This window comes from Chamaea fasciata, unplaced genomic scaffold (assembly GCF_029207755.1).
Source record: "Chamaea fasciata isolate MVZ Bird 193981 ecotype frontalis unplaced genomic scaffold, bChaFas1.0.hap1 SCAF_2, whole genome shotgun sequence".
Lineage (NCBI taxonomy): Eukaryota > Metazoa > Chordata > Aves > Passeriformes > Sylviidae > Chamaea > Chamaea fasciata.
The window spans coordinates 55,803,493-55,829,732 of NW_027094087.1; the positions used below are offsets into that span (position 1 = coordinate 55,803,493).

Sequence of the window (26,240 nt, forward strand, 5' to 3'; positions counted from 1 at the left end):
CCTGCAGCCTCTCCAAGTCACCCTGAATATCAGCTCTTCCCTCCAGTGTATAGAGTGGCTCACATCATTTGGCATCATTGGTAAACTTGATGAGAAAGAGCTGAGTCTCAACCTCCAGGTCACTGATAAGTTTGTTGAACAGGAAAGACCCAGGACAAACCAGCCATTCCACAGAGTAAGCCCTTATCCACTTCCATCTGCTCCAGTCATGCCAACAACTTCTTATCTATTGAGTTCTTCACTAGAATTTTGTTTATGCTTTTTTCATTATATTACAGAATCACAGAATGGTTTGGGTTGAAAGGGACATTAAAGATCCTCTAGTCCAACCCCCCTGCCATGGGCAGGGACACCTTCCACTAGACCAGGTTGCTCAGACCCCAATCCAGCCTGGCCTTTAACACTTCCAGGGATGGGGCATCCACAACTACACTCAACAACTTGTCTAAGTGCCTCACTAACCCCATAGTGAAGAATTTCTTCCTAACATTGTATTGGTCAAATTATAGTCACTGGAATGTTTAGGACGTCTACTATTCTTTGCACTATAGACTGTTCACTCATCTGCCAGATATAAGGAACACCCAAGTTGCCCAGAACAAATCCAGCAGTCAGGAGAAATCACTGCACTCAGAACCATGCTTTATGTAATACTTATATAGTAATTTTGCATAACTTTGCCACTATTTAAAACTAGAGTTTATTAGATGCAATATTTGCTATATAAAAAGAAAAATCCAGCTAATTAACCTCTCCTTGTATAAGATAGTATATAAATAAGGAAATTGCAATAGCACAGTAGAGCTGTTTTAATGTCACATGAAGCTGTAGAGCAATTACTCTGTGTTCCATAACTACCTCTTGAAAAATCTTAAGAATGTTAATCTGATGATGTTACCATTGTCAAAATTATATTTCTCATTCTAAGTATAGTTTTGTGATTTCCTAATAATAAAGGAAGTAGGTGTATTGCTAACTAGGCTGACAATTCAAGTATTCACAAGTATCCATGGTTCATTGGCCATTAACAACCAGTAAGACATCAAATGATTTAGAATTCTCTCCCTCCTACTCAGTGACCCCAGAGTAAAATACAAAAGCACATTTTAAATGTAGTTTAAATTTTAATCATTTGCCAACAGAAAATTTTATTTGGGCAACATCCCAAAAAGCTGTCAATTTTTATTTTTGCCTCATTTAAAAAAAAAGTTCGGTACAAGGATCTTGTGTTCGCTGACACAATACAGTATGATGACCGAAGAACACTATTTCTTTAAAAGACTTGTAACTACACTGTATGTATCTATACGAGAGCAACACTGAGAATAAACTCAATGAAACACAAAAAATGTAGACATTTGGTTGGTGTGTGTTTTTTTTTTTTTTAAATTGGCCTCTTATTTATGCACACAATTAAATTAAGACCTCTAATTTACTTTGAAATTATTTTTGCTGTCTTGATCTGATTTGGAAAATTTACTAAACAAAACAACAACAACAAAAAAAAAATAAAAATAAAAATAAAAAAAGGCCAAGAAAACTATTCTTTAAAAGTGTGCCCCAGTACAGATGCAAAATTCCACACAGGATCCAGAAAAACTGTGTATGTGTATAAACACGTGCATGCTTACACATGCATGTATCTACAACCTGTTGCTTGAGAGCAATTGCAGAAATGACAAAGTTCAAAAGTTCCTAGATTGTGCTGGTGATGATCCAAAATCATTAATATGGCTTTGCAATCTACACACAAAAACCTGCTGCTCATGACCCAAGGAAAACATTCGTTTTGTCATAATTCAAATAAAAATTCTGGAAAGTTTAGCTGGCCATTTAGTGCCAGTCTATCATGCTGCTTGCCAAAGTCAGACTAGCATACAGAAGGTCACAGAGGAGTCTGAATTAAAGAAAAAACCCTAAAGATCAACCTATGGGAAGTGAGTCTCCTAAGAAGTCAGTAATACCCCAGCTGGTGAATTTCCTTAAGTTGTTTAGACGTTGTTTCACAGTTTGAAGCTGACCTGAGCTCAGTACTCAGGCCCAGGAATCTCACAGGCTTTATGAGCCTTACATTTTGCAGCACAGCAGAGCTGCAGCAGGAAGCAGAGCAAGTGCTGTCACCTCCTCAGCCCAGCTTCATCACCAGTCTCACCTAAGTAGCAGGTCAGATATTGCGATTTTCACACCCCGGCTGATGAGGCACCCTACAACCACTGAAAGCAGATCAGGCTTTTTTTAGGGAACTGAGGACACCAGACACCCAATCTGTTGGTTTAAGGATGAGAAAAGTGTTGAAAAGAGCAAAGACCTTGCACAAAGAAAGTAATTTTACACCTATACAGACGCAAAAATCCAAGCACACAGATAGTAAATTTTTACCTTTAAAACTACCTAGAAGATCATGCAAAGGTTTTGTGAAATGTGTCTCAATTTTATCCCAGTCCCATCCTAAGCCAGAAGTTTTTTCAAGTGGCACTCATGCATGGGGAGATAACCAGATTTCATTGGGTGTCTTTGTAGACCTATCCCTAACTCTGCAGTATGAAGGGTAAAGAATGAAGTATTAGGTAAAACTCCCACGGACTAAGAGCAAAAACCAGGCAGATGAGAAAGCCTCGCTTCATTAAATATACTGGAAATCACTCACAGAAATTCTATATAAATGCATTCAGTCCTGCCCGACTTCTGAAGCTGTAGAGGATATGTGGGACTGGTTATCATCCAAGTAGAAAAACACCTGGGAATTCCCAAGCTAAGAAGTTACAGATGAACATTTTCTGAACATTAAAGCAACACATGAAAAACGAGTCTGCTTATACTACAGATGGACAGAAATTGCACCAGAATAAATCAACCTCTATGCTCTTTTCTTACACAAAAAACACTTACCCATCTGACAAGTAAAGAAAATAGTCTCAAGAGGCTGAATATTTTTAAGATTAAATTACCAGGCTATGTTTTTAAAAATAGTAGCATCCTGTTCTTCCTAGCCCAGTTGAGCATCAATCCAGGTGCTGTTTTTCAAGGCAGTCTCCAAAGACAATCCTCAGCCTGCCATGTTGACTATCAGCAACAACAAATCGAGCAGCACTTCCATGATTTGCCTTTCCCTGTCCTATATTCATCCTTATAAACATCACTTAGTAGGTAAAGCAGGCTGTGCAAGTAAACAGACAAGAAAAAAAGATGCTATTGCACGTGTGATGCTTTCACAACTGCTCCTCATTAGCTTCATTTGTTTTCCAGCATTTTCCAGAGATAAGATGAGCCAGTTAATCTGCTGAATTTTTTAATCTGTTAATTTATCAAATTTGATAACTAGTCAATAGTCTGCTCTGAAAAAAAATGAAGACAGCAGAACTAAAACTCAGTATTATTTCTTTTTCTTAAGGAAAATCTCATAACTGAAAGGCAGAAAAAAGTGTCCAAAATAATCAGATATAAATAATTATATCAGGAAGAAAATTATCAACAACAAAATCTCACAGAAAAAAACCAAACACCTCTACTTCTTAAAAAGACATGGGAAGTTCATTTTTAAGAACAGAGCAAGAAGCCATCTTTAATGCATTTGTTTTACCTGATACTTTAGAACAGGTCTCCGCAACTCATTTTACTGAGGAAAAAAAGGCAGCTACATGAAAACAACAGCTAGTCAATTCAAAATCATTAAGCATAATGTTTTTACCACCTACCATTCACATAATTTTTGATTTTGCACAATGATTCATATCACTTACAGATTCCACTTCAGAAAATTAGGAACATCACCATTTCACTTGTCTCCTCCCAAAACTAAAACTCATGGTTCTATTTTTCTTTTTTTTTTTGCCAATACAGACTGATATACCAGTGAAAAGAATGACTAACCCTAAATATGCATTAATTGATGGCTACTCCTTTAACAAGAACCAATTAAAGTTACTGCATAGGAATAAACTATTTTAATTCAAGTTTCATGTATTAGAGCACTAGTTATATGACGCAACTGTAGTACTTGTATAGCGTTTGCTATTCTCAGGCAGGTTTCTCCTGGCGGTCTTTTTTGCTTTATCCAGTGAAATTGTGCCATATGTCTTGCCACTCTAACTGTAATAAAGTCTCTAAAGTACTTAGAATTTTTATTTTCTTTTTCTTTTTAACTTAAAATTTTTCATTTCCCTTTAATGAAAGTAAAGGAATTGTGACAAAGTGTGAGGAACTCAATAAAAAATAATCTGTATTTTTTCTTCAAGGAAAAATCCACATAAACTGAACATCCATCACTGGATGAACTACAAATGCATGTTCTGGTGAATAAATAATTAAAGCATCCAACCTCATATTAACTGCTCTTAGTCATTTACTTCTGGCTAAATAACCTAGAAAATGGACTATCTAAATTTTGTATTTGTAGCACTTCAGGAAGCTGTTTGTTGTACCTCTCATGATAGAGTTTGAATGGACACTAGCAGTTTTTCAGTCTTGCACTGAAGGCACTAGACTGTCTATGCTTAGGAGATGTAATTGAACTGCAGACAACCTGCTGGCAGTAATCTGCAGCAGCCAAGTGCCCCAAATGGCACCTACCCTGCGCTGTCAATTAAAACTTGTTCCCTCTGAAATCTGAGATCCATGACTTCAGGATTCCCCAAAGCCAGCACTAGATCGCTAGGATGCTACATAAGGAGGGAGGTATGTATGCTCTGGAATATGAAGCATAATGCAGAAATGTGAGCATTACTGGAGAACTGACCCAGGAAGTGCTCCTGGAGCCATATGCAAAGCAGATACTCTCCTGTTTGTTCCCTGCTGTATCAGTCCTACACCAGGCTCACAGGACTGGGCTAACCTAGACAGGCAGCAGCCTGGAAAATCCATCTAAACCATGCCATATGGACCTACCTTCTTCAATCCCACCGCCATGAAAACCCTTGCAGAAAACCCCATGTTTACCCCAACAGCTAGAGATTAAACATACTCTTTGACTTGAAGTAAAAGTATGTCTAAATAATTACTTGATGATTTCAGAGATCCTTTAATATGTAAAAGAAGCAACCAAACCCACGAATCCTCCTTCATTGCTCCAAGCCCCATAAACACACCTAATGGAAGCTGCAGTCTGTAGTCCCATCAGTCATTTTGTCCTGAGTGGCAGCTCTCAAACTGCACCCATGAACAAACCCTACCACCTCACAAATGAACAGATTCAAGCACAAGGTGATGCTGAAAACTTGGTAACGGAGTCTGTCATATTTCATGTGACTTAATGCACAGTCACAGATTTTACGGTAACCCTAAAGATAGGGCTGTTTCTTTACTAATGAAGAAACAACCCTATACTAAAGACTGTTTTTAAATTTTTATTTTAAAAGATCCAAAATTTAACAAAAGGAAAAAAAAAATACTTCAGGAAAAACCACATTAAAAGAACTTTTTCAAAGCTTGTAAGTGATTATAATTTAGTAAGAATACACTAAAAGTGGGACAGAATCATAGAACATCTTGAGTTGGAAGGAACCCATAAGGATCATCATTCCAACACCCTGCTCATTGCCAGGGCACAACTGTACAGAACTTTACATAACTGTAGAAGATTTCAGTTTGCTTTTAAATAATCTTAAGATTTAATTATGAGAATAAATATGAACAATCAATGTTAAGAAACTGTGCAGAGCAAGCAGACATGAAAGTTATTGCACAATGTATCTGCTGAATCTCCTATGACCCAAGGCTTCAGGTTTCAGTTTTTGGCACTGGATTCCAGCAAGTCTTTTGCTTCATTTATTTTTGTTGCTAAGTAAGGTGATCCACCTGAGAAGAGAAAGGGGAAAGGAATACTGTTTACACATTAGTATTAAGTACCAAATGACCTCACTTGCAGCATCTCTTTATTACTCACTTTTATTAGCCCTGTCCTACACAGACCCTTTTGATACAAATGACATTGATAAGAAGTCAACTAATTGATAAGGAAACATAAGACATGTAATCAAAACTGAAATCACTGCAGAATAACACAGAACAACTTGCCTCAGAGAGAAGACTGAAAGCTGAAATCACCTTACATTCTGTGATTTAGATCTGCAGTGGGATGCTACTGCAAATGTATGCAAGGTCAGCTGTCCTGTACATTCATTAGAACCTAACAATTATTACTTCTACTGATCCTAAAAACTGAGAGGTAAAATTTTAAAATAACTTTGACAGAGAATTATTATGCAAGCATCTCCTGTGTGAGATGCCCAGAGTTACCAGTCAGAAACCATTACATTAAACTTCTAGTATGCCTTCTAACTTCTAGTGCTGAACACTTCATTGCTCTACACTCCATCTAACAATCTAATTACAGTTCAGCAGTTTTTTTTGTGTTTGGGTTTTTTTCACTCTCCCCTTGAGTGCCAACCATCTGCCCACAGTCACCAGAAACAACACTGCAAGGTGTTATCAGTCACTTACCACTTACTATAATACACCTATATTTTTATGTGAAAATGTGATTCCAGCAGTACTGAGCACTGCATAGCCTTTTTCAAGGCATTTGTTCAACTTTATTTTTTTCATTCACCATTTCATTCATTCTATTAATCAGAAAAGACAATGATAAAAGAAACATGCAGAGCTAGTTGTAGACACATACAAATAAAATGGTGAGGCTTGCTTAAAGACTTCTTTCGGACATTGTTGCAGGAGTCCAAATCAGTACAAAGTCATTTCATGGTGTAGTAAAAAAACAGGAAAAACAATGAAGTTATTTTCCATGGTTTGGTCTTGTTTGAGTGTTGTAGTTCTAATAGGTAAGCCACACTGGAAGAAAGTGAGGCAGGGCAAGGGATGTGTAATGAATTGGCTATTGAAAAAAGAATTATTTTTTTTCTTTTAAGTAGCTTTTTAGCAAGGAATAGGACTACTACATTGGCTACTGCTTCTTTCACAGAGTAGATAAGAGGATCAAACAAACAGTAAAGACTAAAACCTGCAATAAACAATGTATTTCAAGTAATTTTAAAATGTGCATTGATTTTCCACATGTCTAGAATACAGGATCTTAAAGTAAATTCAAATCTCTTGGAAGTGTTTTCACTACATTTACATCCTTAAGTGCCGTATTAATTTTGTAGCCCTCCAATGAGAGGAAATTCAATCTCATGATTGCCTAAGTGTTTGTTTATAATTAAGACAAGTCCAAAAGGTTTCTCTCTTCCTTTTTTTTCTGTGAGGAAATGTTCTTTCATAAAATTTGTAACTGGTAACTTAACATACAATGTGTCAATATAAAAACACTTTAAAACTGAACTGTAGAGCTTAATAAGCAACCATTTTAGTAGTACTCTCTGGGGATGTTATTATGCAGATTTCTATATATTTCTTATTTATTTCTAATATTTCTCTCTCCAACAGTTTGGATCTCAGAACGCATGTAACTTAAAATCTGCAATTACTGCTCTTTCTTCTATCAACTCCAGGTGGTAAAATATTATTTTAAAATTACATTATACCACTGAATATTATTTTAAATGAACATCTGTGCTACCCACAGCCATAAGTGATCTATACACAAGCAAACAGGCCTCTCTGTGATGCCACATGTTCACAATTACTCCAGGCCCTCGCTATGTAGCTGAAGATATTACACAAGGTTGTTGCTACAGCTATGCCAGAAGAGCTTCAGGGGCATTGAGAGGCACAAATCCCTTCAACTGGTGCTCCACTGAGAAAATGCTCTGTGTCTCACCATCACACAGGAGGGCTCACTACATCCACCCAAACTTACACTGTGCCCAGCTGCAGGGGCATTAAAACTCTTAAGAGTGCAGCATTAAAATCTTTGTTAGGGTCATTAGGATTTTCCTAACATGAACCGTCTCTTCAGATCTACTCAATATCCACAAGTGGATTCACAATTCTCTCTGGCTCACGTGTCCACATACTGCTACAACTTAGAAGTTCATTGTTAATAAAACTTCACCTAATTGGGATTCTAGTGGTTAAGAGACTTTTGACCACTGTAATATATTAGAAATAAAGAAGAGAAGTTGCTTTCTAGGTCTGTGCAGCTTATACATTACAAAAAAAGTAAAAAATGAAAGTTTGAAATCAAACAAGCATGACAGCCTTAAAACTAAACTGAGGCGTGAAGAGAGAAAAGCACCAGCTAAACACTTCCTGTGGCCAGTGGACACACTTACTTTTTCATTTTCTTAAAATGGGCTGCTGGTAGTGAGCCTGTAATTCTGTCAAAAAGATAAAGAAACCCTCTGATTTCCCCTTTTGACTTCTGAAATACAGTGCAACTCTTCACCATCTGTTATTTTAAAGTAGAAACAGTAATGAACATATGGACTTTCTTTCTCAACCAGCTGTAGTGTAGTTAAAGTTATAATAATAGCCTTTCTCTAAGATAAATTTACATTAAAAATCCAGCCAGTAAAGCAAACAGTGCCCAGCTTTACATTCTTTCCAAGCGAATTTCATAAAGTCTAAAATTCATCAATGATGTACTTAGTAACTGCAAAACATTTCCCCACAGAAAGTTACTTTCATGCATGCAACTGGTCCATAACAGTTCGAAACAGGAATTTTAGTTTAATGTAAAATTTTTATAGCTTATTTTTCCTTATTTTTCAAGAAGTTTTTGCGAAGTGTGGAAAACTGATCCCCACGCTCACAGTTTTAACTGAAGCAGCACAAATACAGAAAACAACTTCAAAGAAAAATGAGTAAAACAGGTTCATAAAGCTCAGTTTATCTGAGAGAAGACTCCAAGTCAATAAATAAACAACAAACGTTTGCACTTGATGTGGTTATTTACACAGACAGAAAACTTAAAGGATCTCATTTAAGCCTCTTCCTTTCCAGCCCTACTTAAGGAAAGTAATAATTATTTACCTTTATCAGGATGATTCAAAATCATGATCTTCCTATGCGCTGTTCTGATTTTGTCCTTGCCAGCAGATGGACTGCAAAAACAAATTGAAGTGCTTACAAGAAATGCCAGAGCACTCAGGCTAAAAATTAACAGTTTGAACTGGCTTCAAAAATAATTAAAACTTGCGATTTTCACCATCTTGTGGACAAAACATAAAACTGCATCTCTGAGGAGGCAACAACAACAAAGGCATTTAAGGCAAAGAGAATGACATTTTTTAAAAGCCTGTGTATTTGACACATACAAATATCTTTCAGGTTTTTGTAAAATGCAATACATCCACTCATTTAAAATAAAAATTTTGAAGGGGGAAAAATAGGGTAGTCCCCACAGTTCTAGGGTACATCTGGCTGGTTATTCTAGCATTAAATGCAGGAAACACAAATTTTCTTCCAAGAAAATAAATATTTTTATGACCAGTGACAAAACAACAAATATTTAATATTATCACATTTTGTTCTATTGTAAATATTTTTACTGCAGCTATAAATATGTTTTCTTTCTGCCAGAGCCTGAAAAAAAATGCCTGCATGTGTTATTTTTGCAAAGCTGTTTTAGCCTGTTACATTCAGGGACATGTTGATTTACAGGTGCTACCTACATTATGTTGTTTACTTCAATGACATACATAAAATATGTATTTGGCCTAAATTAAATACAGAATATGTACCTTGCTAAACAAATAACCACTTATGGATGCAGTATGCCAATACAGTAAGGCTCTTGTATGCAAAAGGACAGTTTGAACGGTTCAGTTTTTTATAATTTGTTAGTATGCAGAAATGAATCAGTGTTTTCCACTTCAGGTGACTTCTTAATCAGTGATGATTCAATTAATTAATCTTTCTGTAGATACAGCTTGAATGCAAGGTATCAGCCCAACTAAATTCCCGAGGTAAACAACCTCTCTAATTATTATTCTGTCACAGTGAAATTAGGGTATGTTGCAAAAATAGTTCACAGATGCATAAGAAAAGAACACTTCAACTGAACAGAAAGTAACCTAGAAAGTAAGAAACAAACAGGGCGAGAGGTCTTGGATTATATAAATACAAAACCGAAATGATTTATCACACAACTAATAATAACAATCACCTATATTTTGATTTGTAAAGCTGTTTTTAATACTAAAAAGGAAAGCTGTTATACCACATTTAGAACCTCAGATGGCCAATTCCACTTTTCCCCCATAACTGGCAAAAAGTGGTAGTTGCATATTACAGAAGATCACCTAGGTCTGCTTAGAGAAGCAACTGTGAAAAGAGGGGTTTACTTCAAACTTGCTCAGTTTATGAGATATTGCTTATCCCACAATGGGCTCTAAAGATTCTTTATCACTAGGAAAAAATGTCAGAATCACATTTTCCTCGACTCGCAATCTGAGTCACACCAACGTCATGCTGCCTTCTGACATCACCAACTGGCCAAGAGGTCTATCACTGTGGTGGGAACAGCTGATATGCTGTAGGGCAGGGCTGACATTCAGAGGCACCTCGAGAGGTTGCTAGAAGGGGCTGGCTGGAATCCTTAACAAAATTCCACAAGGATGGGTGCAGACCCTGGTACTTGGGACGAAGTCTCCCTTGCAATGCTAGAGACTGGGAAATGCCTGGCTGGGGAGTGGCTCTGCTGAAAGGGACCCAGGGGCACAGCAAGAACAATTCTCCACTGCAGTTACCATGCCTTCAATCCAAACAAAAGTCACAAGTTTTATGAACATTTTTTTCTTTTCTGTTTAGTTTAGGCAGAGTATTAGAATAATTTATAAGCCATTAGAAGTCTTTTACAAAAAGAGTTACAGTTTTGGCAAGTGTATTCCATATTCTTGCAACATGCATCTGCTTCATTCAATACTTGCTAAAGTAAAAAAACATATTGATGCAACACACCTACCTTACACCTAAAATAAGACTTGCTTCTCGCCTACTCATTTTCTGTTCAAATCCTCCTTTATAGTATGATGAAAGACTCTAAAAAGAAGAAAGGGAAAAAAAAAGCAATAATTAGTTCATGCACAAGGTGCCAGGATCTAAACTGTAGTTATATGACCTCATTCAGAGCATTACATTCATCTATAATTTATTTCGAAAGCATAGAATAACTGGAAAGCAGATAATATGAAAGGACTTCTCCTGAGTGATAACACATAGAAAAACCAACTTAAAAATAACTACCTGTGTTTTCACAATCTTCTACTGTTAATAAGAGATATTAATAGCTACAACCATTAAAATCCTGCCTCCAGGCAAAACAGTCCAGAATCAAAGTACATACTAGCATAGGATGGTACAGTGCATGTGTTGGAGAGTGCATGGAAGGGAAAGCAGGATAATTGTTGAGAACAGCACTGGTACCATCACAATGGAAAATGCCAAAAGTGACAATACTTTGGCATCCATGGATTTTATGGACAATCACTCCAGGTATTTCTACAAAGAAAGTAGGTAAAAAACCTCAATAGAGATAAGAATAGATTTCCATGTGAAGGAATGTTACTTAAAAAAGTGTATCATGTGTTTGTCTAAGGAACCCTGAAAATAAACAAAAAGAAAACAGGAAAAAAAAAAAAAAAGACGGCTTAGCATAAAGCCACAACCTCTATTTCAGGAAGCTAATGAGAACAGTGGAAAATAGTGAAGTACATGGGGAAATCCTAAGCCTTTACATCCTTCCTTCAGAACCAATGACTGACAACTATTAGATGCAGGATCTGGAGTTAATTTTAATTCATTGTCATATGAAACTTTATCCACTGTTTGAAGAAGGGAAGAAAAAACACCGGGAGAAGAACATCAAAAAGGAGATGGGGATGAGTGCAAATCATTACAGCAATTGTCACAGAGAATGGGTTGAAAGTGTATTTGTCCATATATCTATTTTAAATTATGAAAAAAACCATACAGAATCCCACTGATAGTTAGCAGTGATCGCAAATTGAATGTTTCTGTAAGTCCCAGAGGCAGCAGATGTAGCTCCAAGCCTTGGGGAACTGGCACACAGAAATCACTCAACAAGACTGAAATCTTTTCCTCAATGCAAAACCTATCAGCTGGGGGAAAATAAGCTTCTTTTGTTGCTATCAAAGGGAAGTCTGGCCCAAGAGCTGAGACTATTTTTAAGTATTCCCCTTACCCCCAAGTAAAATGTGCCTGGCCTTTGAAAAAACACTCACTAAATATAGCCATTCATATTCAGTGAGAATTTTGCCTTATGTCTACACAAACTCTCTTATATAACTTCAAAACCATTATATAGCATTTAAAGGTCTATGATATCTAAGCAAAGCGTTTAAGCTTAGCAGAGATACTCACCCAAAAGCATGGTTCAGAAATACTTCACCTATTGCCCCAATGAAGTCACATGCAACCACAGAAGGGATTTTTTTAGTGTGCTGTTATGCTCCAAGACTAATTTTATCTTCCTTCTTCCCAGCCCAAACCATGAATAAAGTAACCACTACTTTAACACTACAGGTATCAAAGCTGAAGGAACTGTGGACCTGCCGTGACAACAATAAGAATCTCTGGAGGAACCACTTCTGGAGCTACAGGGCAACAAAAACCAGGTCTGCAAAAGTGCACATGGACATGACAGGTTAGAGGGGGCAACACTAAGGGAACACACAGCTCTTCCCTGGTTCTCAGAAGGGAACTGATATCAATAATTTAACAGCCAACAGGTAACACCCTTGAAGAGCAGAACTGCACAGAAATTTGCAACAATGCCCAACAATTACTACAGGCAAAAGAGAAAAGCACACTTTAATGTTCTCTGAGAGTTTTTCCAGAAACATTTGCTCCCAAAACAGTCTAGCTGCACATGGCTTCCTGAATTCTTCTCTGCCCTTCAACTCCGCCACGCAACTCTAATGCAGAGAACACTCCTTTGCTATTAATGTAGAGAAGAGCAACATTTGAATTTTCTTTAACACAGTTTGTCTCTGTTCTTGGTAGATTTCATCTAAAACACTATTGAAAATGAGAGACTAGGGAGGGATGGCTGCAGGCTTACATTCAGAAATACTTTTTCGTGTTTATAAAGCCTACATCCTTGATACTGTTCTAACCTTAGGAAGCCTCAGTTCACCTCCAAGAGAAATGAAAAAAGAAAATCTGTTGCCTGTGTCCTTTCACACACAAACAAAAACAGTTTGTTGAATTGGTCTCCAAGTAAAAATATTTTCTTCTCATAAGTGAAGGATGTCACAACAATAATCAATCCTTAAATTAAGATCTCCATCCTAAGCAGAATTTAAAGGAAAAGGAAATTACATATAAAAGCATTTTTTTTTTCCTGTTGATTAGAAAAAAGAGGAAGAAACACTGAGACTTCATTTTAGGCAATATGTAGGCAAATTTCTAGTTCCCTAATGAAAACACTTTTGCATGCTACTCAAACTAAAATATTTTTTTTTCCAAGTTGTAAATTCTAAGTAATGGTTGGAAAGATATTTTTCTGTTATGAGAACTCCTTGATGAACAGGCAGTTCTAGACACTTGATTATTTATTAGCTCCTGCAATTGCAAAGAAAATTTTGTACTGGAAAAATCATTGCAATGAGCTCTTCATTCCGTTGTACTATTTGGGGGAAGGGGAGGAGGTATCGTTTAATTTCCTTAATTTCCTTGCACATTATTACTGTTCAGCAATTTATGTAAGTCCTCCTTTCTGAACAAACTATTAATAGGTTTGGGCACAGGGAGGGACAGAAAACGGCTGCACTTGCTTTGCAAACGTCTATTCAGTCTTGCAAATCTTCACAAAAGCAACCAGATAAGAAAATCTAATGCATAGGGACCATGACATCTTCAAGATACTTTTTCTTTCATAGCACAGGGAAAGCATAATCACTGTTTCCATGCCAGTTAAGAGACTGAAAACACCAAAACTGAGACCATACATAAGACTGTATTACAGGGATTAGTGAATTTTTCTGGAAACTATATATTGCTGTTCCAGGACCAATACAGTCCTCCACCAAAAAGGTAACAAACATTGGAGAAACATAAAAACAAACACAAAAAACAAACTACAACCACAAACTATTTAGAAGCTGTGATATAATATAAAATTTTGCTAATATCAACTTTAACTTCCTTAACTTTAGTTAGAAAAGAAATCTTATAAAATGGGCTGCATTGTTATCTGGAAACTTTATTTTCAATTAAAGACAGGAGAGATGGTTGCTACCCTTACCTCTCAATTCAGAACTCTATGAGTCTGAGCAGAATCAGATCCAATAAGGGAAATACAGTGAGAAAACCTAATGATGTCCTACAGAAGACATAATTTTCTTATGGAACACAGAGTTTCATGATTGTGGGATTTGAGTATTTGGACAATTCATTTGGCCTAGAATTGCTGTTTCTGTCTTCAATATCTTCTATCTGTCTGTCTTTCAATCCTCAATATAATTGATTCCACAATCAATTAGTAATAAATCAATCAGTAATAAATGCTACTGAAATACTTGCTTCTTTATTTCATACTTTAAGGAAATATTAATAGCATAATTAATGGCATTAATTCTGAGGAAGAAAAGCCAGATGACTACTTAGAGCTATGCACCTTCTAGTGGCAACAGACTCTTATCACTACACACAGAAACAGAACAGTGTCACTGGCATTTGTGACACCAGTGACAAAACTACTCCCAAGCTAAAAAAACAACATTTCTGTGGGAGCAAGCATTATGACTTGTCACAGAGTGGAAATGACAATGTTTCCTCTAAGGTCTTTCTCCAGTGAAAGAAAGATGTTAGAAAACTTTGAGACTAAATTACAGCAGTATTTACAAATATATATTCTTAAATATGAAGCAACTGTCTTAAATGATAGGTAAAAATTGAGAATAAAGCTTTTATTTGCATCTGCTTACTATTTCTGACTAAAAGATGAGTGCAGTTGTTGACTGTACATGTTACTTATTTATGTAAGTAAACAGGAAGTGTAAAATACTCAAGATACAGCAAGCAGCATCCTAAATGATCACTTAATAATTGCTCACCTTGACCTTTCCCAAGTCATTTATTAGTGAGCAGATCAAAAGAATAAATAGCATCTGTATTACCTTGTGTGATTGGGAGGGACCAACATCAACTGTGATTTCTACTGCAAATGGAGAAGGGGACGCATTGTAAATGGAGGAGGAAGAGTGGGGCCTTACAGAGGGAGGCAGATAGCTTTTAAATAGGCAGTTGTTCACAGACCCTCAAAAAAAAAAAGGAGGCCATGAGGGACAAGGTTTCACACTAGAAAGCTAGAATAAGCACTGAAAATTATAGTGACCAAGTCAGGTGCCTTCAAACACCATAGAAACCCAGCTAAGTAACACTGAGGCCAGACACAAAAAGGTCATGAGATGCTTTTTCCAGTAAGTACAGGCAGAAGTACCAGCTGCTTGATAACCTTTGTCAGTACAGTGTAAAGGGCAATAAGCTGTCAAGAAACGTGATAAAAGTGCTAATTCACAAATTATACTCAGCAGCTTCAAATTCCACAAAGTCATGTAAATCTACTAAAATAAGCAGTTTAGAGAATAAGCACTTACATACTGCTTATAGACTTTATATTTAGTCTTTTCTCTTTTGTTTCAAAGAAAACAACTCATTGTTAAGGGGAGAAGAAAAAAATAGTTAAAAATCCAAACCAAGAAAGTAGTCACTGTACAGTAGTAAAAATCTTGGCTAAGAATTATACAAGGATCTTTAATTTGGACCATGGTTGTAGAAGAAAAATATTATCACTATCCCCTCAGAAATATAACATTAGCAAATATACAGAGTAAATGGCAAACAAGAGGAGAGTTTTTACTGTCTCCAGTAGATCTCATCTTCCACTGAAAACTTGTATTTTCAAGTTCAACAATAGAATAGCAGGAGAGATACCCTACTGGAAATCAACACACAATTCTGGGCAGAAAGGCAGGATATGAAGGCAGACAGAGGACACTGCTCCAGGGATTAGGAACACTTAGAATGCAGAATCTCCTCGTTTGCTCTTTATGGTTGTTCATGAATTCTGCAGGACTCAAAGTCACTGTGGTAAAAATGAGATAGGTCGGTAATGAGCTTGGCTCAGTCAGTATTGAGGGGTGCAGTTTCCTAGGAACAGACACCTCTCCATGCACAGCATGTCACATTTCAATGTGTTAAAAAGTCACTGCCTGCTTTCTTATGTGAATGTGTCTGAATTTAGATTCTCTAGCCTGTATCTACAAATGGATAGAAAAAGAATTGCTGGAGTAAAACTGCTAGGGAGGGAGGGAGGGTGAAGACTGAAGCACTCCATACTCTGAAGCCACATGTACTGCTAGCTACATCTAGTAAGCCTGCAAGTCAGCCTGTACCTGTATCATGTGAAAGCAATTTAATTCACAGTACCTAAAGTCCCCTCTGTTGTTTCGGCAGGCGACACGGGAATATCTCAAAATTTATTTTTTTTAAATAGAAAAAAAAATTGACATTGGTCTCACAACAGCAACGCAGTAAGAGGGACAGAGAGAAAAAAAAGTTTTCCAGGAGCACTGTTTCTGGCTGAAACACAAGGCAAGCAAAAACAAATGTGGATCAGCCCCAAGAGGACAGTTGAATCTCCTCCCCAGGGACCTTGCCTTGATCAAGCTTGCACCTTCAGCACAGGAACACCAAGCACAGATGGCAAATGAATTTCGACCGCAGTATCTGTCTAGATAGACTCTGTGTTGCAACTGGCCTAAATTAGTAGGTACAATGCTAATACCATGTTTTTAAAAAAACCTACCTTTAGGATATTTTTCAGGAAATAATAATCTGCAACAACTACCCCCTGAACATGCTCACCCATCAGCATCATGAAGGGAATAGCATGGTTAAGCATACAGAGACTATGAACTCTGAAGGAACACACTGCCACAAGCAGACATCTATCTCATTGGGAATTACTTCAATCAAACAGGAATAGAACACGTGTATTTGTTTACCAGAGAAAAACACAGCCACTGAAGCAGTAAGTAAATGCTCTCAAATATTCCCTGCATATGCATCCCACACAACACTCTACTTCTTGATTTTTTACCTCATTATTGTATTTTTTAACAAGTAGGACAAAACCAGAGAACAGAAATCTGGTTAAAAGTTGAAATTAGCTGGGGAAGAAAAAAAAGACAACTCCTATCTTAACCAGCAGACAAGCTCTCCCATCTCCATGGCAACCCATCCTAGAAGTTCACCAATTTGTCTTCTTGATTTTTAACACTGTATCTAAAAGACTAAATTCTTTCACTTTTAGCTGCTGGAAATGAAACTGCATGTCATCACTTTGCAATATTTAGGAATTTGTGACTTTCTCACTGCGTACTTGAACAATTTATCTTTACACTTACTAGTAAGGGGTTCCAAAACAAGGAACATCAGCAGAAAAAACTGCAACTGTTTATCAAACTCATAAACACCTTTTGATACAGCTTCATCCATGGGGATTTAAAATATAGCAAACAACATGCCAGAACTTACACAGCAGAGAGCAGCCCTGTCCTGGGAAAAAAATTATCTACCGGGCACTTAACTGTATTTAACATAAAATGTCTCCTTTCTGAATACTTGAAATACAAACTCATAAATTTAGCATAAAATAATTATCTAAACTTACGGAAGTTGAAATCCTCTTTGCCGCCTCTGTAATTGTCTGTTCCAATGGTTTCCAAACACGGAAAGCGTAACGACCTGAAAAAGATGGAGGTTAAATGAAACATTTACTAAAATGCAAAAAAAAAACCCCACAGCCAACCTCCAATTTATGTTCATCAGCTTACAGCAGAAAGAATTTTTGTTTAAAAAAAAAAACCAAACTACTGGGAGAGGGAGAAGCACTTTTGTATACAGCATCTCAAAACCTAGTCAGGGACTGCGAAGACCCATTGTGTTTACTCACTAAATAAATAGATTTAAATACATTTCAGTATGATAAATGAAGATATCTGCCTTGTGAACTTTAAGAAAAAAGGGGAGTTTGAAACATTAGGTTTGGGTATACATTATTTATTAAATACTGTTCAAAGGTTATGTCTTCAAAACAAGAAATCCATGTACTACACATTTCTTCCTGTGCTGCTGTATGCTTAATTACACACCTTGTAAACACTGCATTTTTAATTCCATTACAAAAGATGATCTTCTGGGATTCAGAGCTATTCAACTCCCCACTACCACTGAATGTCTATAGCTAGGAAAGACTAGAGAGATTCCTGTAAGGCTGTGTTCCCAGAAGTACAAAGCAGGTTTATCAACACCAGAATCAAGATTTATACCATGTCACTGGAGGATTTTCCACGTAAATCCTCTCTCTCCAGTTATTGTTTTAAGTATTCTTTAGCAATGTAACTTACTATTACACACAAATGGAAAAACTATTTATAAAATGTGCCTCTGCTTCATTCAAATAGCATCTTGCATTTATTCTTAAAACACATAACGTGTCCATGAGTTTTAGTGATCTAAGCGTGTACCTATGTTAACAGAGAAGTTAAAACCACATTAGAGAATCTCTGTTGAAATACCGTGATGGACAATTACCTCATTCTCTTCTCAATGCTTTCTTTTAACCAGTATTTTGTGTCAAACTCATGCCCTGTGTTCAAACCAGAACCTACTTTTCAGAGTAACAAACAGTCCAGACGCAAAGAGTTCAGGTAACAAACAATGTAGTATGGAAACAGTTAGTATGATACATCATTATAGTCACTAAAACCTTTTATTTTTCCTCTATTTCAATTTGTTGAGCACCACCTTCACATCACAGCATCTTGTTGCACTCTTCTGTACTGAAGGGCCTCCAAATTGCAATATGTTATTAAGTAAATAAAATTCTCACCTTTCATTTTGCAGACGAAAAGCAAATGGAGCATTTTTCAAAAAGAATTTTGGAATTTATGACTTTGAAGGGATAGGAACAATAGGTGGACACAAATTTCCATAGTACTCTCAAGCAACCTTTCCACTTTCCATTATTTATATTCACAAAAACTTCATTAACCTTTTCAGAAACAACAATTCACAAGAGAGAGTTCAGCTGGTAATTTACCTTACCTGCAAATGCAACAGTTGCAATGCCAAGTCCAAGTGCTATCATAGTCCTGGCCTAAAGGAGAGAAACAGGAATCAGAATAACACATGGATTCTAATTTGATATATACACACCTTTTACTTTAACAATGAGTATTTCTGCTGTCTGATGTGGACATTTCATTTACAACTTACAAAAGTGATGAAAGGAAGTCCTGTATTCCGCAGGCTACATTAGATTTAATAGTTCAGTCCCACTAACCCATGCCAACACATCAGGTTTAACTTCAACTACCCACTAGCAAATCAGTGAACACACACTGAAATCAACTCATAGTATGCATTGATAAAAACACAAGGCACACAGCTATACAGGATTACTAAAAATTACTTGCAGACTAATTCATCACAGTACATAACAAAGTATCCATTTATTACAAAAACATGAAGAACCAACTCAAAACTCCCATATCAGTTCTGTGTATTTTCCTACACAGTGCATGAAAAAGTCGGGCATTTCAAGAAGGAAAAGAAGTATCCCTGTGTTGATCACCAAGCCGATGAAAGGTATGAAGTAAACCTTGAAGAAAGGACTGACTTCTCACATGTTTACAGAATTCGGGAAGGTGTAACAAGCTCTACACTTCTGAAAAGCCTCCATGTAATCTTTCAAACAAAGGAAACAGTCATCTGCAGTATCACCTGTCTTATCATATGACAGTTCAATAAAGCCTTGAATTTTCCCCCAGGAAACCTGAGAAATCAGATTAGGTTTATCTTGAATTCAAAACATAATGACAGTGAAAATGCTTTTGTCACCAGACCGTCCCTTCCATATATGACTTACTTCCACAATTATCCCGTAACTGGTTTATACGTTTTATACAAGCAATTCTGACAGAAAGACTTAAAGCTCCAACTTCAATGTGAATGCCCTAACGACTGGATCTGGAGCCAAGTTGCCTTTGCCACTAAGATTTCTGGGGCTGAAATACTCTCTTTTTGATTGCACCCAACCTCATTTCTAGACTGTGGGAGCAGGGGAAGAGTTTGGAAATACTGTTTTCAAAGCCTTCCTAGAGCTGGCTTAGTAGGGCCAAGATCACGGGTTGGCAACTTGCCCAGCGAACAGGTGGCTGTACATGATGCAGGTGCTGCCCTCACGGCCAGTGGCTCCTCCAGCTTTGGCTCTGAAGGTGAGTGGCTGTGGCTGCTGCCTGTAGCACTGAGCTCAGGACAGAATAAGTCACAGCCTCCTCTGAGGTCACTGAGAAGCAGCTGTATTCCTCTGGATTTAGCATCTGGATGCCGCAGATTTTAACTAAGTACCTACCTCCCATCTACCTGAGGGGGAATTCTTGCCTTAGAAATTTGCCTGTACATTACGTTTTAGTAATCTAACCCTCCCACTTCAGAGCAGTCTTCAGTCTCAATATTAACATTCATTTCTGAACGTAAAAATAATGTAGTGGCTTTATGTCTGTTGTTTTTTTCATTTTCACAAAATTTCCTCTCATCTTTTCCCCATGAAAAAGTTTAAGCATGTTATCTTAAATGGTAGATGATGTAAAATTGTGAAGCATACAGTTTATCTCCTCACTAAACTAAAACTCTTTCCATTTCTTCCCACAAATCAGTTTTCTCAGGGTCTCAATATTCAAACATTCAAAAAAAATTCCTCCACTTATACACAAACCACAACCAGCCACCTTTCTGGAAATATCATAACCTTATAGGAATTCTATATTATTCTGTCCTGTGGTTTGTACCATGAATTAATATTCAAGAGTTTCCTTGACTTATTCAGACTGACAGCAAGAGTTTTTTACTAAGTGGTTACAGTCAATTAAGAGCTCAACAATGTGTGAAATAGATCATGTTGGCAAAAAAAAAAAAAAAAAATTAGCCTGTGATTGTCCAAATTAAGTTATACTTGTTTTGCCACCAAAAAGGTGGTTTAAGTCAGCAGTTTACAAGACATGCAGGTTGCAACAAGGCATTAGCAGCAGGCACCTCATCACAGGCAAGACCAAGCACAGAGACCAGACTAATAAATAATACCAGGATCCTGTCAGTTCAGTGCAGAAATAGCTTAAGTGTTTTTACACACTAATCTGGGAGCACAGTGCAGAGATCCCTGAAGGCCTCTGACAGAGTTGGCCATGTCCACTGGAATGCATTAGTCCAACCTCAGTGGAAAGCACCAGCAAGTTAGTGGAAAGCAACTGCTGCTGGGAATTCAGCAGGTAAGAACAAACCATGGCAGAAGCCCATGAACAGGAGCAGGATGCAGGATCAAGGGGAAAATGAAGACAAGACAGAGAACTAGGTGAAAGTGGTACAAAGCTCAAGCCAGAGAAGAACGAAAGACTGTCCACACATTAAGTGAGGTACAGGCACCAGAAAATCTGAGAAATACTGGTTCATGGTAACTCACCTTATTCGCATTATGAGCAGGTTAGAGAAGAGTCACTTGCCACATATTAGCAAAGAAGTGGTAACTTGACACATCAAAGCATCCTGAATGTTTCTTATGGTGTGAATGTATCCTAACTATACCCATGATAAAAACAGAATTTGGATCAGTGTGAGATTGCAGGTTTGGCTTTTTCTTGACACAGACTCTCATAAAAGCAGTGGCAATTTCAAGTACTAACCAGTAAGTTTTTTAAGTCCAACTTGACTCAGTTTCCTTTTCCATGCCCACTCAATTCAGTTGAATATTTAGAAAAATCAGTCAAGGTTAGCCTGGTGCTTTGAAATGTAAAGTCCAAAGCTTGAATTAAATGCACTCCTTTCACGTCAATATTAAATGAAAGCAACTCGCTCTCCCTCTGGAAGGCAGCAGTTCATTTACAGCATGCTAATACAACTACCACCATGATCATTTTTGTCTCCTATTGCTTGAAACTGCATTTCATAAGGGATAAATAAATAAATACATACGCACTGACTTTCAATTATGACAGAATTGACCTTCCCCCACCCCCTCCAAAAATGCTGTTAAGAAACTTCTAAGATGCGGATTTTAAATGAAATCATTATGTTAAGATCCAAGAGGGAAAAATAAAGAAATAAAGTATTAAAGACTAACATCTGTCCCCTTCTTTATTCAATGAATCAGCTCCCAAAGGTTAATCATCAACCCCATGCTATTCTGCTGATCTCACTATTTTAATTTTACTACATAATTCAGTTTTCAATAACAAACCCTGTTAAAGGAAACGAATGAAAAAGTTATGCTAAATCTGTAAAACCTGAATTTTCTTAATCCTTTCCAGAAATGAGTATAAGAAAACACAAGCATTAGAAAGGCAACTGCAAGACTTGATTTACCTACGCATTTGGCAAACAAAAGAGCATAAAGCATATAAATAAATACACAGTATGTTAGAAAACAGAGATTTTCTGCCTATTCCTTTAATATTTAATTCTCCAGTAGCCTTAATTTTTTAGCAGAAGAAAAGGGGAGGATATTATTTTTTTCGCAAATCCCCAATCCATGGTGCCCTTCTAATTTAAACGCATTCAAAAAATAAAATTACATATATGGTTCTTAGCATTAGAGCTTATCCTATGAAGTAGAACAAGTTAAATTTTTAAACAAAAGGAGAATTTCAAATGCATCATTTTAAAACTTCAGCACAAGATTCCTACATCTGACAACAGGCTGCAAATGCTAATGCTTTCCAAATGTTAAAACTTAACTGCCTGCATAGGATTTGGATTTTATACTGGCTCTCCTACCACAACCAGTGCAACACCCTTCACAGTGCAATGAAAAATATTTTGCTCTCCTCACTACTAAGGTTCACACACACAGCAGGAGCCCTACAGTCTTTTGCCTCAGAAACCTACAGTGAGCAGAACAGAATAAAAGGCATAGAGAAAATAATTATTTGCTTTCACGGGTTGAATGGCATTTTGCAATTAATCCATGTTTAATTGTGGACCAGCAAAACAGGAAGCGTGTACCTATATTCAAATAAATACACAAGTATAAATTAACTAAAAACTTTTACAGTTTGGTTTGTTTGTTTGTTTGTTTGTTGTGGGGTTCTTTTAGTTCTGTACACTTCTAAGAAGTAGGATACACAAGCATATTAACTGAGTGTACAGAAATATTTTTGAAAATAGATATTCCCTTAAATAAAAATTCTTGACTTGAAATATAAATGATTGTTTGGTATGGAAGATAGAATGAGGCTTCTATTCCTCAGAAGAGTAGCTATAGTTTATTGGAATACTGCTCTAGAGAAAGCCACCTTACTAACACTACATGAAAGCAGAACAATGTTTAAGTGGGATTGTATTATAAACTCTATGCAACCGATTTGATTTCACAATCCAGTGTTTTCCCTCTAGTCTTAACCTTCCTATAAAACATAATTTGTTTTCCAACAGTGAATTAAAAGTAATTGCTGATAGATGCTGTTCTCCATACTGACACAATTCTCACGTCATTTTGTGTCCTTTTATTTACAGCAGACTTTTTGGGTTTTATATAAAGGTTTTTATATTTTATGACTACAGTTCCAGAAGATTCTTCATAGGACATTGAACCAGAGCAAAGTTCAGTAATAGAACAATTACCACAAAGTATTCAAATCAATCTTCTTGAGTACATATTCATTAACAAAGGCTTCTATGGGTGATCTTTGAGCATAGACTCCTCATGCTACCACTGCTGCTCTTCCATTGCTCCAAATGGCTTTGTAAAACAACCACAAGAGTAAATGTGATCATGAGCAAGTGACTATCAACTAATACTCTGGGCTAAAGAATAAATTTCAGTAGAAAACTGTAGACATGCAGATTTAGGTCCTCTAAAGACCCACGTCAGTCTCCACACCCCAGCAAGAATGTGACAATACTCACAACAACAAAGCAAGCCATGCTAACTCCAAATGCAACTTTTATCCCAGATGGGTAAGAAGGCCCAAAGACTCAACAAAATTCTAGGAACTCCCTGCTAGCATTCTGCAGGGAGGATGGCCATAACAATAACGAATTTCAGAGCCAGCTTCTTAAGGTTACACACTTGCTGTTAAATACACAGGAAGACACTTCTGTAGGGGGAAAAAAAAGAAAAAGTCCTAGACTGTAGTAACAATGAATAAATAACTTAGAGAACTGTGATTTTTCAAACTGTGTTTGAAAAAAGGTAGAAATATTGTAGAGACAACTTCACACATGCAATTAGGTCAGGCAAGTAAGACTTTTAAGCCATTTAAAAAATGTGAAAACTTTACCATCTGGGGCTTTAAGCTGTGTGTTTTTCCCAATTCCCTTTTCCAATTGGAACTCACTGTTCCCTGAACTAGCTGAAGTACAGGAATGAAGAAATGGAATAAAGTCCCAGCATCCTTTCCTCCAGAGCACAACACAGCATAGGAAGCTGGAGACACTCTGCCTCCACCCAGCCTTTCCCACATTACAAAGCACCAGATGAGAATTACTCTTCTGAAACAGAGCTCTACAAAACCTTCAACTCTCAAACCTGCCTGTGGTAGTAACATTGTACAGTGGGTGAAAACGTGTCAGGTATCACCTTTTCATGGCAGGGACAAAATTTTTAGCCTTGTTTGTGAATGCCGGGGCTGAAGCGATCCCATGTACCCAGCTGTGGAACCCCAGAAGATAAGGGGGTAATGTGTATGTTCCAAACTGGCTGTGGAGCCAACCAAGGCCTGTTGGCAGTGAGAGACAGGAATTGCTGGTAATAACCAAGGATCGTTGGTATCAACACGCCATGGGAAAGAACACGATGTGGCTGGAGAAAGGGGCCACGCAGAGGCAAGGCAGCGCTTTTCCTTGTTCTGGCTCCTGGAGGTAAACACAGCCCAGCACAGTGCAGGGATGAGGCCAGGAAATGGGCACGCACTGCGGGGGGGAGGGGGGGGAATCAAGACCACCAAAGACTCCCCAAGCCCTCCAGCCCGTTTCCAGAACTGCGGAGAGAGTGAAAAACCTGTCTTCTTTGGCAGGGAAAACCTATCCATAAAAAAGTATCCCCAGGCACGCCCAGGACATTTCATCAGCTGGACTGAGGCTGCACCCAGGACTGGTGATCCCATTTAGTTTCTCTCTTTTTCTCTCACTTTTCCTCTCTTTTTCTATTCTTTTTTTTTTTTTTAATTCACATCTTCTTTTCTCTCTTCCCTTTTACCCTACCCTTTTATCCAAAACCCGCTGCCTTGTGCTTACACGGTAGGTCAGAGCCAACACTTCCACGCCAACCATGTAAAGCACTAATAACACTTTCTGATTGCGGACCCTCTGCCTTCCGTCGTCCCCTGGAGCACGCAGGAACCTTGGGCGCGCCCTTCCCCTCACGGGGGGGGACGCCACGCCCGCTGTCCCCGCTGCAGCGCCCAAGGGCGCTGTGCCCCCCAGCCGCCCTGCCCAGCCCGGGGGGGAGCGGAGAACGCCTGTCCCCGCAGCCCCGGCCCCCGCCCCGCTCACACGGGTCACCCTTCACACGCGTGAAGGCCCGGGGTGAGAAGGGGGCAGGGGCGGCCCCACGGGCCCGGAGGTGGGGGTCCCGCCATGCGCTCACCAGCCCCCGGTCCAGCTCGGCTTGGCCCTTGCCGGCGCCCGTAGGGGTCCGGGTGTACTCGGCGTAGCGCAGGCCCTCGGCGGAGGCCGCAGCGCCCTCCATGATTGAACGAAGAGAACCGAATACTACGGGTCGGCCGGAGGGACAAACAGCGCGGGAAGACGGAGCGCAAAGTCGCCTCCTCCCGCGTGGCCAAGGCAGGCGCGCCGCAACCCGGGAGAAGCGGGAAACGGAGCGATAAGGGATAATCAATGTAGACATTGGGGTTAATCAATGCATTAACAAATAGGATCAGGAGGGGGGAAAGCATTCAGGCCACAGGGAAATTATTCGTGCCCATCTTCAGGACACAGGATTTTAGAAAGGTGCGGGGGACATATGTCGAGGAAAGGATTAAGCGTAATTAATCTGGGAAAAAAAAAACCAAAAACGCTACAAATGCATTTTAAGATTTACACGCTTGCACCTCGCTTGATGTCTGCACATGTTTCAATGTGTTTATACTTTGATTCCCTGCAGATGCTGCCACTTTGGATCGTAGTTCACCCTTCTGGAAGTGCTCCTCATGGGATTTCTCCCTGTGCAGAAGTTGTCCCTCGCCTTTCGGCCCGTACCACAATAAGTAAAATGCCCAGCCCCGTATCCATACAGCAGTGAAGCACCTCTTCCTTTGTGCTGCTTTTCCTTCCCTCCTGCCTGGTAGTGCTGGCGATGGAATTGGATCATCTGCGGG

The 26,240-nt window shown here is 38.2% G+C and overlaps 1 protein-coding gene across 1 annotated transcript; it reads right to left on the bottom strand.

The window, feature by feature from the left end:
- Window positions 1-699: 699 nt before the first annotated feature.
- DNAJC15 (DnaJ heat shock protein family (Hsp40) member C15) lies at window positions 700-25,644 on the bottom strand. Its single transcript, XM_066176221.1, has 6 exons — window positions 25,508-25,644; window positions 18,973-19,024; window positions 17,537-17,610; window positions 10,802-10,878; window positions 8,869-8,939; window positions 700-5,793 (listed from the first exon to the last, which is right to left on the bottom strand). The coding sequence occupies exons 1-6, from the start codon at window positions 25,607-25,609 to the stop codon at window positions 5,723-5,725; spliced, it is 447 nt and encodes a 148-aa protein (XP_066032318.1). The 5' UTR covers window positions 25,610-25,644; the 3' UTR covers window positions 700-5,722.
- Window positions 25,645-26,240: the final 596 nt, after the last annotated feature.

Coding starts and splice junctions, on each gene's coding strand:
- DNAJC15 (XM_066176221.1), bottom strand. CDS start 25,609: ATGGAGGGCGCTGCGGCCTCCGCCGAGGGCCTGCGCTACGCCGAGTAC. Junction 10,879..17,536: donor CAAAGAGGATTTCAACTTCC/GTAAGTTTAGAT, acceptor TCTTCTTTTTAG/AGTCTTTCATCATACTATAA. Junction 5,794..8,868: donor TTTGAATCATCCTGATAAAG/GTAAATAATTAT, acceptor TTCTCTTCTCAG/GTGGATCACCTTACTTAGCA.